Source organism: Lepus europaeus, chromosome 16 (genome assembly GCF_033115175.1).
Source record: "Lepus europaeus isolate LE1 chromosome 16, mLepTim1.pri, whole genome shotgun sequence".
In the NCBI taxonomy this organism is placed as follows: Eukaryota; Metazoa; Chordata; class Mammalia; order Lagomorpha; family Leporidae; genus Lepus; species Lepus europaeus.
This window is the reverse complement of record NC_084842.1, coordinates 70849751-70863909: the sequence shown is the minus strand read 5'-3', so window position 1 is coordinate 70863909 and position 14159 is coordinate 70849751. Positions and strand designations below refer to the sequence as shown.

General features: G+C 54.8%; 1 protein-coding gene across 1 annotated transcript in view; it reads right to left on the bottom strand.

Moving 5' to 3' along the window:
- SEL1L3 (SEL1L family member 3) overlaps nt 1–13076 on the bottom strand; it is a 108178-nt gene extending 95102 nt beyond the window's left edge. The window contains exon 1 of the mRNA XM_062212862.1: nt 12924–13076. Within this exon, the coding sequence (XP_062068846.1) occupies nt 12924–13076 (153 nt within the window). The remainder of the gene's footprint in view (nt 1–12923) is intronic.
- Between the last annotated feature and the right edge of the window lie 1083 nt (nt 13077–14159).

The window sequence follows — 14159 nt, the reverse complement described above, 5'->3', positions numbered from 1 at the left end:
CGGCATCCCAAATGGGCGCTGGTTGGTGTCCCAGCTGCTCCTCTTCCGATCCAGCTCCCTGCTTATGGTCTGGGAAAGCAGTGGAGCATGGCCCAGGTGCTCCCACATGGGAGACCCGAAAGAAGCTCCTGGTTCTTGGCTTCATAGGAGCCCAGCTCCAGCCATTGTGGCCGTTTGCAGAGTGAACCAGCAGATGGAAGACATCTCTCTCTCTGTCTGTAGCTCTGCCTCTCAAATAAATAAATAAAATATATATATATATTTTTTTTGACAGGCAGAGTGGACAGTGAGAGAGAGAGAGAGACAGAGAGAAAGGTCTTCCTTTTTGCCGTTGGTTCACCCTCCAATGGCCGCTGCGGCCGGCACATCGCGCTGATCCGAAGCCAGGAGCCAGGTGTTTCTCCTGGTCTCCCATGGGGTGCAGGGCCCAAGCACTTGGGCCATCCTCCACTGCCTTCCCGGGCCATAGCAGAGAGCTGGCCTGGAAGAGGGGCAACGGGGATAGAATCCGGCGCCCCAGCTGGGACTAGAACCCGGTGTGCTGGCGCCGCAAAGCGGAGGATTAGCCTGTTAAGCCACGGCACTGGCCAATAAAATATTTTTTTATTTTATTTTATTTTATTTATTTATTTTTTTATTTTTGACAGGCAGAGTGGACAGTGAGAGAGAGAGAGACAGAGAGAAAGGTCTTCCTTTTGCCGTTGGTTCACCCTCCAATGGCCGCAGCGGTAGCGCGCTGCGGCCAGCGCACCGTGCTGTTCCGATGGCAGGAGCCAGGTGCTTCTCCTGGTCTCCCATGGGGTGCAGGACCCAAGGACTTGGGCCATCCTCCACTGCACTCCCTGGCCACAGCAGAGAGCTGGCCTGGAAGAGGGGCAACCGGGACAAGGCGGAGGATTAGCCTGTTGAGCCACGGCGCCGGCCAAAATATTTTTTAAAAATACAAAATACAGTCCGGAAGGGGACAAATGTCGATGAGGTAGTGAAGAGACTGGAACCCTTGCACACTGTAGATAGGGATGCAAAATGGAAACCAGAATCGCGGCTCCCCAGGAATCGGAAGCCCAGAATGACCATACGCTCCCACCTGATTTCTGGATCTATAACCAAAAAAGTTTAAAGCCAGGGCCTGCAGAGATATTCGCATACCCTTGTTCCTAGCCGCAGTATTCACAAGAACTTAAGGAGACACAAGGGTCCATCAGGGGGAACAAACTCAAGATTCTGGTGTGCTGGGAGAAACCGAAGTGGTACATTCACACAATGGAATATTATTCAGGCCAAAGAAGGGCGGAAGCTCTGGCAGGTGCTGCCACACGGATGAACCTCGCAGGCCTCCCAAGTGAAACAAGGCAGACACGGAAGGACAAGTGTTCGCATTCAGGGAGACAGCAAGCGGGGCAGGGTTTGTGGGGGTCTGGGGGACCGCGGGGAGCTGGTGTCTGACGCCCGGAGTTCCAGGGTGGGGTGATGACAAAGCCGTGAGGGTCACACAGCTCCCAGCTGTTCTAACGGTACATTGTACGCTGTGAATATTTCAACCGGGGGGAAAGAAGTCACTTCGGTCTCTTCCCAGAAAGAAGCAGCAGCAATTCCTGCCTTCTGGCTTAGGGCTGTAGCAGAGGCAACGATGGACAAATTCTGAAGTCTCGGCCAGAGCCTCCAGTCTGTGGCCAGTGCGCCACCCACAGGACACACGAGCCCTAGGGGCCCAGCACCAGTGACAGCAACTCTGCCCGGGGGGCTGAAGACAGGCTTCAGGGAAGAAATGGTGCTGCCGTCAGGCTGTGAGGACTGCGTTCTTGGGTAGAGGCGAGGGAACGGCAGCGCGGGGAGGGAGGGACAGGCAGGTGCAATGATGGGATGGCGAGCAGCCTGCTTTGGCCAGAAAACAGAATGGGGACAGAAACACAAAGAGACAGGGATATCAGACTGATAAGAAAGACAGGGTCTGCGCCCTGGAGAACACTGAATTCCCGCCCAAGGAACCTGCACTTTATTTCCCTGACGGCAAAGAATCCAAGTCGGGGATGGGGTGGGGAGGATCCCCTCGGAAAGCAACTGACAGTCAACTAGAAACATTCTCAGAACTAGCGCTGTGGCACAGCAGGTGAAGTCTATGCCTGCGGCACCTGCATCCCATATGGGCACTGGTTTGAGTCCCGGCTGCTCCACTTCCGATCCAGCTCTCTGCTATGGCCTGGGAAAGCAGCAGGAGATGGTCCAAGTCTTTGGGCCCCTGCACCTGCGTGGGAGACATGGAAGAAGCTCCTGGCTCCTGGCTTCAGATCAGCCCAGCTCTGGCTGTTGCAGCCATTTGAGGAATAAACCAGTGGATCAGAGACCTTTCTTTCTGTCTCTCCCTTTCTCTGTCTGCAACTCTCTCTCTCTCAAATAAATAAATCTTTTTTAAAAAAGGAAACAAATTCTCAAGAGAAATGTAAATGGAAACTACAAAGAGACACCATTCTAACTAAACCTGTTAAATTCACAAAGATCAACAAGTCAGATACCAGATGACCCTGGCAGGAGCTCGCCTCTGCACCGCCGGGGGCAGAATTCTCTTTAAGGCCAATCAGTCAGTATCTACAGGAAGTATACATGCACCCACCCTCTGGCCCAGGAATTCCATTTTTAGGATTTTGTGTAAAGTGATATAAACACAGATTGTCCCTGTAGAATTCTTTGTACCATCAGAAGCTGGAACACTTCAATACCCAACAAGAGGGAGCTAATTAAATAAGTTACAGTGCATCTCTTTGAGGAATATTATACAGCCATTAAAAGGGAGGTCTTCGTGTATAGATAACGACTCAGGAATACCATCCTTACACATGTGACCATACTTACTTGAATGCACCTGGCACTGGCTATTCCCATGGAGGAGGCAGGGAGACAGTGTTAGGAGGGAGATAGGCAACACAGAGTCTCTTTCTTGAACTTTGTACCCCATGAGTATTAAGAAGGGTGGAGGAGGGGCACCCAGCCTAGAAGAGGACAGTGGGAAACCACACTTCTCCAGTGGCGGGGGGGAGGGCAGGACAAGGGCTGGCCATGCGTGTCTTTTGATTACTCATGGGAAACCTGTGGGAAGAAATGCAAAGGGGGGGGGGTGGGTACACTCCAAACTGGCCGCCCCCACAGGAGGAGGCTCCAGTGCTTTATGTCCCCGAGTCTACTGGCAAATTACAGGGGGACAGCAAGTATAAAAGCAATCTTACAATTAGGAGAGGACGGTAGAGTGGCTGCGTCCTCTGTCACCAGCCACTTCCTTGTTTCGCTGACAAGGAAGTGACAGCCAAGAGGTGACCTTCTGCCACATGGCCTGGGTGGTGGGTATAGTCCAGGTGTGGGTGTGGCCGGGTGGGGGGTGAGGCCCAGCTCAGGTCCTTCCCTTCCCCCCCACCTGCCACCCCGCAGCACCGAACAGGAAGACCAGAGAGTTGCCACTTCCTGTCTGCCTGGGGTGTCCGCCCTGAAGTCTGCCTGCCAGCCAATCAAAACTACAGTCCGAGTGACAGGTCATTCACAGCCAGGAGCTCAGCTCGCTGTAGAGCCCACCGCAGAGCGCCCCTAAGGCCAGCGATGGCTGGAGCCGAGGGAGGCAGGGCCAGGAGAAAGGCCGATGGGAGGCCAGTGCACCTGTGCCTGCTGAGCTCCCCAGAACACAGACATCTGCCTACCCAGCCAGACACTTGGCAGCACAGCCCAGGACACACTTGGCATAGTAAATACCCCATCCTGTCTTCTCCAAAGAAGAGCTCAGAGCTCTTCCTCTGGGCGGGCGTTTGGCACAGCACTAGGACATCCCGTATCCAAGTGTGCAGGTTCAAGTCCCACCTCCACTTCCGATTGCAGCTTCCTGCCAGTGCACATCCTGGGAGGCGGCAGTGTTGGCTCAAGCATTCCGGCCCCTGCCACCCGTGTGGGAGACCCAGACTGAGTTCTAGGCTCCTGGCTTTGGCCTGGGCCAGCCCTGAGAACCAGTGGATATAAGATCTGTCACTCTCCCTGACTTCCAAATAAATAATAAATAATAAATAAAAATCTTTTTTTCATGAAAAAACACTTCATCATTATTCTCATCGTGTAGACCTCAAAAACTCACCCAAGCCCAAAGCCCAGGTCACATCTGGTGACACTGTAGGTATGGATGCCAAGAACGCCGGCAAAAACCTTTTTAAAATGGAATGCTGCGAACAGGCCATTTTGTATCACTATATTTCACCGCAAAGTGCACTTAACAATGGCTGTGTTCATTATTTCCCATCTGATCGCTAACAACACCGCGTTCTTCTCTCCCAGATTCCGAGGTGCGGTGTGCTAAGGACGGTTCAGATCTGCTGGACAGTTCTGCTGTGGAGGAAAGAGGACCACACGCACCCTGCCCAGACGCCCGAGGGCCCTCCCTCCAAATTTGCTTTCAAGGGAGATCTCCATGTCTTGGGAGGAAGATTACTTTATTTTCTCCCGATTTCAAGTCTCAAGAGTAGTAAGATTCGACCCCGGGGGTGGCAGCTCTGGGCATAAGTTACCAACATGATATCACAAGTCAGATGATGCACCTGTATTGTGGCTGGTCCCAGCTGGGTTATGTTGCAAGCATAACATAGACACTGGATTCCGAAGCCTTTGTATTTTAAAAAGGGCTGTGAAATATCTCATTGATAATTTCCCTGTGGATTGTGCTTTGAAATGATCACATTTGGATACATCAAGTTCAATAAAATACAATATATTAAAATTAGTTGGGACTGGCGCTGTGGCGCAGTGGGTTAAAACCTCAGCCTGCAGTGCTGGCATCCCATATGGGCACCAGTTCTAGTCCCGGCTGCTCCTCTTCCGACCCAGCTCTCTGCTGTGGCCTGGGAAAGCAGTGGAAGATGGTCCAAGTCCTTGGGCCCCTGCACCCACGTGGGAGACCTGGAAGAAGCTCTCAGCTCCTGGCTTCGGATCAGCTCAGCTCTGTGGTCATTTGGGGAGTGAACCAGCGGATGGAAGACATCTCTCTCTCTCTCTAACTCTGTCTTTCAAATAAATAAAATAGATCTTTAAAAAAAATAGTTATATGTGCTCACTTTTTCAATGTGGCACATAGAACATTTTTTAGATTACTTATTTATCAATTTTTATTTGAGAAGCAGAGAGAGCAAGCTACCATGCACTGGTTCACTCTCCAAACACCCACAGTAGCTAGGCCAAGGCCAAGGCCCAAGTTGTGAGCAGGGAACTCAATGCAGCTCTCCCACACAGGTGGTAGGAATTCAATTACCTGAGCTAACACTGCCACCAGGCAGGAAGCTGGAGTGAGGAGCCGGAGCCGGGTATTGAACCCAGGTTCCCTGCTGTGGGATACAGATGTCCTAACTAAGGTCTTAACCACCAGACCAAACACCTGCCTCCAGAAACTTAAATCTGTCTGCATTTCCACTGGAGGGCACAACTCTGGATTGAGGCCAGAAGGTAAATATTACAGATTCTGTGGGCCACTCAGAGCCCCTCACCACCACTCAACTCTGCTGGGCTAAAATCGGCCACAGAGCGGGGAGACTGTGCACCCACGCAACTCTGCTTAGAAAACACACAGTCGGCCACAGCATGCCAACCTCTTTTCTAGATGATCAAACTTTTATTTACCTATTTGTTTTTAAAGATTTCTATTATTTATTTGAAAGACAGAGTTACAGAGAGGGGTAGAGACAGACAGAGAGGTCTTCATCTGCTGGTTCACTCCCCAGATGGCCGCAACGGCCAGAGCTGTGCCGATCCGAAGCCAGGAGCCAGGAGCTTCCTCCGGGTCTCCCATGTGGGTGCAGCAGTCCAAGGATCTGGGCCATCTTCTACTGATTCCCCAGGCCATAGCAGAGAGCTGGACCGGAAGAGGAGCAGTGGGGACTAGAACTGGTGCTCATATAGGATGCCGGCGCTTCAGGCCAGGGCTTTAACCCACTGCACCACAGCACCAGCCCCTACCTATTTGTTTTTATTTCTTTGAAAGGCAGAGCAAGAGAGAGTGAGATTGAGAGAGACCTCCATTCACAGGTCAGGACTGGGCCAGGCTGCAGCTGGGAGACTGGAACTCCATCCACATTTCTCACATGGGTGGCAGGCACCCAAGGACTTGAACCATCATCTGCTGCCTCCCGGGCCATGCAACAGTAGGAAGCTGGATCCCAGCAGAGCCAGGAGTCCAACCCAGCCCCTCGGACAAGAGATCTGAGTGTCCCAGACAGCAGCTTCCCCACCGTGCCACAATGCCAAATTCTGAAGAAAAAAAAAAAACTGTTAGCAATAGAGGGAATGGATGAATAACTCAGGCACAGGTGCACTCACGTCTCAGTGATGAGACATGATGAGACAGACTTGTAAGGTTTCCCGGTGGTGCATGTTGACTTACTGTTTCAGAAAATATCGAAGTTGGAAGCGACCTGGAGCTGGGTTGGGCAGAGACATAATTTCTTGGACTGCCCGTGAATTATCTGAGCAGCCAGAGATGCACGAGTGATGGCTGAGCACAAGAGAAGGCAACTTCGGGGACGGGACGGTGCTTTCCTAATATAATGGGGGCGAGCCCACAGAAGGCCTCAGAATCACCCTAGGTGGCTTGTGCAAAGCCTGATGGGAATCTCTCCAGGAGGTGTCATCACCTTCAGCCTCTGGGCACCTCTGCAATGCAGGAGGCTGGCATCCCGTGGGCTGGAGCAGACCCAGCGGGCAGCTGCTACGCCAGGAGCTGTGGCCACCGCTGTTATGTACAAAACCGACACCGATTAGCAACACATCACACTCTAAATATTGATTAAGCTGAAGCTGATTTCCTGGCTAAGTCATGTGTGTGGTTCTAACCTGTTTCCTGCCAGGAAAATAAGGCAATTAACTTGCAGAGACCCGGGCTACAGGCAGGACACGTGTCCAACCTCCTCAAGTATTTCACTCGCCAGGATGCAAGACACGAGCGGAAACATTACCCGCGCATCGGTTAGTGTAGAAGTTATGAGGTCAGAGTCCACGTCACTGTGACGGTCAAGGTTGTAGGACAGAGTGTGGTGCACAGCAGGAAGTCAGTGCGTGCCCTTGCTCACCTAAGGCACTGGGCATGCGTATTCCTTGCCCACCCTGACCCACCGCTCCATAGCCCCTGGGGGCACCTGTACAGAAACCCAAAGCCTTGATCCCACCCGGAGTCCCCACTGCCCTGCCCTTAGTCACCCCTTCCCCACTTCCTCATTCACTCCTCCAAGCACTCCTAGCCTTTGCCATCTCCCAGGTCCCCTGTGTGGTCAGCCAGCCAGGCACCCACCTTACCTCCCCCGTGGCGGGGAGGAGGGGCTTCTCCTAGGGATTTTATCCCTCCAGATTGTTCAGAAAACCCCCACACACACCTTCTAGAAATTTCCACTTCTCCACACCAAAAATACCAACGAAAATTTCTAAATTTCCCATCCCTCCGCTCGCTCACTCGCTCTCTCTGTCTCTGCTGGATTTCTGCTCATCTGGCAGGTTCATCCATGTTAATGCGATAATGAAAAAAAAATACTGAGGTAATGTCACATATCTGCATTTCTATGCCAGTTTGGTGGATAATGCGTTCCAAGCAGAGCCCAAACATACCGCAGCTCTCGCGAGATCTCTGGCAGGAGGGGGGCATTTCTGGGCCCCTTAGGTTAAGCCACCCCACAGAGGTCTCACCCAGAAGCTCCTGTTCTACCCTGCACTCAGACAGCTGGGCTCTGAAACACACATGGGCCCTCACACATCCGGTGACTCCCCCAAGTGAGCCCTGGCCACAGTTAAATCTGACCGTGTCACGCCATCGCCACACAGCGATTTGATTCCTTCGTCTTTGTGTAATTGTGTGTGTGTTATAATTCAAAAAAAAAAAAAAGCAAAGAAATGACCGCCCTGTGATAGAAGATTCAAAACTAGAGATCTAAATGCATTGGATTCAGCCTGGGAAGCCAGAATCAGATGAATTTATGTATTTTCTGCATGAAGGGAAAAAAAAAACCACTACTGCCTAAATTTCTTTTAGGATGACTGCATTTGATTCCTTTAAGCAAAATCAATAGCAAGAGACTCTATTCAAATAGCCTTTCTCCTGCTCCAAAGAGCAGAGGAAACTTGGCTGTTTTTTCTATACGGCCCGCTTGGTATTTAAGGAAGGGACAGAGAGATTGAAAAATCTGAAATCATTCAAGTCCCACTCCGGGAAGTTCATTTCCTCTTTCGAACCCGCGCGCGGCTCCGACAGGTGAACAGTCGCGGCGTGTGTGGCGTGTCTGCTCTCCCCATGGCCGCCCCTTCTGCCCCGTCCGTCACCTAAGACAACCTTGGCTCACGCGCACTCTCTCTCCGAACGGGCTGGATCAAACTTGCATAGGTCAAAAAGGTAACTGCGTTAGCCTAGAAGGCCTAGTTTTCCCATTTCTGCTGACTGGATAGAAGCAAAAATTCTGTTTATGTCAACAAAGCAGGCAATTAAGCAGAATGGGTGGTGATGTCGATATGGACTTAAAAAAAAAAAAAAAAAAAAGATGTGCCTTGGGAAACATTTCCCAGGCAAGCACAATTCCTTCCCAACAGAGCTGACCACGAACATGATCGATTCACCCAGGAGTGGAAGACCTCCCCCGCATGACCTAATACACGGGTTCTTTAATACGGGGGTTCTTTGGGTTTGGCTGTATTTCGCCAAGTGTCTACTGTGTGCGAGGCATTTTTGTCGCTCGCTCCGAACCTCATCCTCTCCAACAGAACGCCAGAGAACGCCTCACTTGTAAGCTTCACAAACCCCCAGTTTTCCAGCAGAGAGAATGCATGGACTCAGAGACATCAGGAACTTGCCCACGGGCCAGACCGGCTCCTACAAAGCGGAACCACACTTCACACCCACAGCGGCTGGTTCCAAAGTCAGCCATGGCCGTCCAGAAACACCCAAAATGAGGCCCTGAATGTACGCACCTGCCTTGACACCTGTCACCCCTTTCTGGATACGGGTGAGGGAATCTGGAGACTTAACTTGGTCACATCCGTGTGCCTCGTGTCTGGGAAGAGTACTGTCCCTTCCACAAACACACACCGGGCGGAGGCAACTCCCCAAGCGTCGTGAGCCCCTCCCTGGGGCAAGACAGCCAAGGCACAGTGTGCTCAGTGCCCACTCAGCTGGCCCACGACCCCGAGGTCCTTTCTCAGGGGCATGGCATGAGCCTATCTATACTGTAACTGAATTCACTTGAGGCTACTTCCGGTTAGAAGGCAGAGGCGAACACCAGGCTTGGCAGGAGCGATGGCCAGGATGACGGTGTGCTATGGTTTGGGGAAACCTCAAAGATCATGTGTGTTATGCTAACAGTACCCACATCGAACGACAACCCCCGCTGAAACCCGGGCTGCTAATGTCCTTTGACTGTTGTCCTCTGGTTGTCTTAACAGGTACGCACGTCCGTCCACTCTACAGCTGACATCCATACTGGCCACCGTGAGATTTATCTTCTCATTTAAGAAAAAACTGCACGTTGGAGACCAGAGTTCAGACTGGACAAAATTGCCTTCCTGAAGCTCCACTGTTGTAGGCTGGCTACAGGAGTGGAGAAAGGGAAAGCTAATGATATTAAAAAAAAAAAAAAAAAAAAAAGACAAGGGGGTGTGCCTGGCAGGGGAAGGCTGCATGGAGCCGTCACTGGGCACCAGAGACCTCGGTGGCAGCCACGTCGCGACCCTTTGCTTTCGAGGCCCTCGCCCTCTCAGAAGAGGCTCTCTGCACCTTGACCTTTGGCGACCCAGCGTTTTCTGGCAGCCGCTGGACCCGGGGATCATCTTTTCAGAAATCTGCTTGGCATAGTTCCGTGACTTATCTTTCAGGCCTCATCACAATTATTCATGCTTTGGCAGTATCCTAGCTACAGTCACAGTGTCTTCCTGGTCACACACTGAAGGTTACGCTGTCCCAGCAGAGGGAGGAGTGCGGCCCCCACCAGCACCCACCTGCTCGGGACCCCGACTGCCGGACGCACTGCCCCCGACCCCGACCCCGAGCCAGGGCTTAAAGGCATCCGTTCAGAAAGCCACTCAGCAAAGAAGGGAGGACGTCACGAAAGGGCAACTGGCCCGGCCCCAAGGCGCACGCACCGTGCCCCCCAGACACACACTCACAAATCCAAGTCCCTGGCACCAGAGAGCACCAATCCTTCATCGCTCCGTTACCGGCGGCAAAGATTTTCTGACCCATTCATTCTCTCTTTAACATCCTGCTTCTAGTCTGTGGCCTGCGCTTCCTGCTTTGTGTCTTAGGTTGCTTTCGGCATGACCTCACATCCTGGCCACTTGCGGGGCAGCAGCTAATGGCTAGAGCTTTGCTGATGGCGCACGTTTCCTCCTGAGGGGACTGGGTTACCGGCAGCAAAATGCAGAAGGCAACACAGTGGCCCGGGTGAGGGCCTAGGCTTCGGATGTAGACAGACTCGGGTTTAATCCCTGACTACCTGTGTGGCCCAGGGCAGCTTACTCCCCCTCTCTGAGCCTGACACCTCATCTGAATGACGATCTGAATGGCTCCTGCCTTACAGAGTTCCGGCTAGTGTCAACACTGAACAAAGCTTACAAATAACTTGACACTTTGGAAGCTACTATTATTACAATACAGGCTTCCAAATGACCGAACAGCTTCTCCTAGTATCTACCTATCGGAGACCCTGCCTAGCTATTCCATTCAACTTCTACCCTCCACGTGTCCTCTCCCATCCTCCTGACCAATCACTTCCTCCAGGAAGCATTCCTTGATTGAGCGGACCGCACACAACTACGCACCTGTTTTGTGCCTCAGTCCTGCCAGGTGTTTCACGGGGATGTTTACACTCTTCCTGATTCACACTCCACACCTGTGCAGGATCAGGACGCCCCAGCCTGCAGCAGGACCTCAGGGAGAGCGCCCTGCCAAGGCCGGGGCGTTCACGGGAAACCGTGGAGCCCACCTCCTAAACGAGGCTTTTGCTTCCTTAGGTTCCTTTCTGTTGCCAAACGGCTCCCACCTATCACAGTCTCTCCTGTTCCACGGCACACATCAGAAGCCCGTGCCACCCAGGGAGCACCGACGGTCTCCCCTCCACGGTGTTCCAAACCCATTCCTTCCCGGGCTGCCAAGACATCCATCCGTGTTCTAGCCACCCCCCAACACCGTGACATTTTTCTATCACCTCTCTTTCCTGAGCCCTAGCTTGCCGTTTCGCCATCTATCTCCCTGCAGCCGGCCTGCCATCAGCCCCGTGCTTGGTCCCCTGTTCCACGTCCCCTTTGTTCCACACCCCACGGCGACACTTGCTCCACTGCCAGTCCCCACTCGGCCCAGACCACGCAGGCCTCCAGGCTTAGCTCCCGTTACTCTCATTTCTTGAGCTGTCAAGAAGTGGTCCCCCCGGGGTAGGTCACGAGATTTCCACGTGGAACATTCCAGATCACCTGCACAGGTTTCACACACTGCTGTACTACGTCCCTTGTGCATCTGCGGGCAGCCCGGAGCTCCTGAAACCCCATCATTTGTTAGGGCAGTTTTATTTATGAGCCTCTGTGCCGTCACCCTGTGGCATAAATATGAAATAATAATATCCCTTGAGCGGGGGGGGGGGGGGGGGGCGGGGAATCAGTCATGCTAACTGCCAACTCCTTATGAAACTATGAAGCAGATCCAACCCCAAAACTGATATTGGCTAATTCTGAAATGTGAGTTACAGCACAGCTTGCTCAACAGGTAGATGCAAAGCCAGAATCACAATGCACATTTGTACCCGCTCTTGCATCAAAAAACACAACAGCCAAGAAGTTAAGAGCATTAAAAGCAACTTGGCAAATGTCTTTGGAATCAAATTCTAATTCCCGTTAGTATTTTCTAAATAGTTTTCAGCTTCTAAAAAGCAAGACTCCGCAGAATGACAACGCTACAGAAATAAAAAGAATTCTGGACAATGACATTGCTCATTTTTTTTTTTTTTTAGCATTCTGTGAATTTCCTATTACATCAGTTTCATGATTCAGCATTTCCCATTTCATTTATTTACAGTAATATATGGCGAGATAACCCCAGGTTTCTTCAGGGTCCTGGGACATAAGACAGGCTGGGCAGGAAGGGTGTCACCTTGTGTGAATTCACTATTGTTTCGGAGAATTCAAAACAGCAGCCAGCAGCCCTCAAAGGAACTCGAAGCAGTTCCCCCCACCTTACGGCGAGGGTCTCAAAGACACTAGAATTCCCAACGAGCTGGTTTCGGAAAAATAGGTTACTGCCATTTAGTTGATGAGTGCCACAGAGACTAGCAGTGTGCAAATGGCAAACCGACACGCGTAAGCCCAACAGTCTCCGAACTGACAGCGTACGAGACGCAGCTGAAGTCACCACTCGGGCGGGCGGGGAGCGTGCGACCAAGAACTAGTGTTCTTCCCGGCATCCGCAACTTGGCTGGAGTGACCAAGGCGGAGTTGGAGAGCGCCGGCGACGCGAGGTGCAGAGGGAGAAAGGCGTCCCTGGCTGGGAGCACCCAGCGGACACTCAGAGGGTCGGGGCGAGGCGCGGAGAGACCAAGTCGGGCACGGGAGAGAGAGGAGCTTGCGGGGAGCCCGGGAGCGCAGGGGAGGGGGCTGGGGAGCGGCCGCGGGGGGACCGAGGCTCCCGAGTGCAAAGGAGGAACGAGAAGAGATCTCCGGGGGGCACCCGGCGCGGATCCGGAGCGAGCCCGGCAGGCGGAGCGAGCAGAAAGAACCGCGCGGCAAGTGCGGTCCACGCGCCCCGGGCTTGCCCATCCCAGGTGCCGGGAGCGCCCGGGGCGCAGCGGCGAAAAACTAGCGGCGGGGGTCCCCGGCCGCCCCCCCACCCCGCCCGCGTCCCCCGGGCCCCGCGCGCAGGGGGGAGGACCCGAGCAGGGTCCGGCGCTCACCAGGTAGCAGAGCAGGAGCAGCGCGCAGGCAGGGCGGCCGCCGAGGCCCGGGGGGACCATGGCTGCGGCCCGGGAGCCGACCGCGGGCGGCGGCGGTTGCTGCTGCTGGTGCTGCCGCCGCGGCCACCCGAGCCCCGCGCCGCGCCGCTGCATGGCGAGGCCGCCCGGATCCGGGCCGGAACAGGTCACCTGGGAGCAGGGACCGGCCCCCGCCCGAGGCGCCACCTTCCCGCCCGCCCCCGGCCGGGCCGGCCGCCGCGCGCGGGGCCACCTGCCGCCACCGCCGGACCCGCCGCCGCCGCCGCCGCCGCGCCGCCGCCCCCGCAGCCCCAGCCGCGCGCCGGCTCCTCCCCGCCTCGCAGTCCCCGTCCCCTCCCTCCCTCCCTCTGCCTTCCTGCCCGGCCCGCCTCCCGGCCGCTCCCGCCGGCCCGGGCTCCCACCCCTCGGGGCAGCGCGCGCCCACGCAGGTGGGGACCCGCCGGGTCCCGCCCCCCGCCCGGCACGGCCGCGTCCCTTTCTTCCCGCTCCTCGCCCGCCCGCTTCGGCACCCAGGCGCTCGGCGACCCCGCACCTCCCCCTCCTCCTGAACCCCTGCGCCCCCCACTTTCTGGCTCCCTGCCCCTCCCCGCCCACCCCCCGACCGTGCGCTCTCCTCTCCCACTGCCCCCTCTGCCGGCCGCGCAGCCCAGTTCCCGCCCGGGCAATGGGTTTTTGTTTGCTTGCTCTTTTTGGCGGAGGCGCGGGGCGGGTGTGCCCCCTGGCGTAGTGGCCCGCAGGCCGCAGGGGTGGATTTTGACCCCTGGCACCGTGCACCTGGCCACCTGCAGGGCCGGAGCCGCCTCACCGCGGGCTCGTTTGCAGCGCCGCCGCGCCCCACCCCGCCGGCTGGTTCACGGCACGTTCTGGATGTTTCCCCCAGGGTTTTGTGCGGGGCCGCCGCCGCCGCCGCCGCCGCGCTCTTTGTTTTAATTGCCCGGAGGATCAGCGCCCAGAGCGGGTTTGTATTCGATCTGCATCCCCGGGCTCTCCCGCTTCCACTTTGGACGGAAAAGAAAAATGCATTCATTAGGCCACTACAATGGCCCTCGAGCCTCCAAAGAACGAGGGGAGGCCCTTGAAGTGCGTGCAGGCAGCGTTTTTAAAAATTAGCACACGTCCTCGGCCTGCGAGACTCGGGCTGCGACCCACTGCTCGCCGACCGGGGTTCTGTGGCCCGGCAGGAGGGGCTGCCTCCGC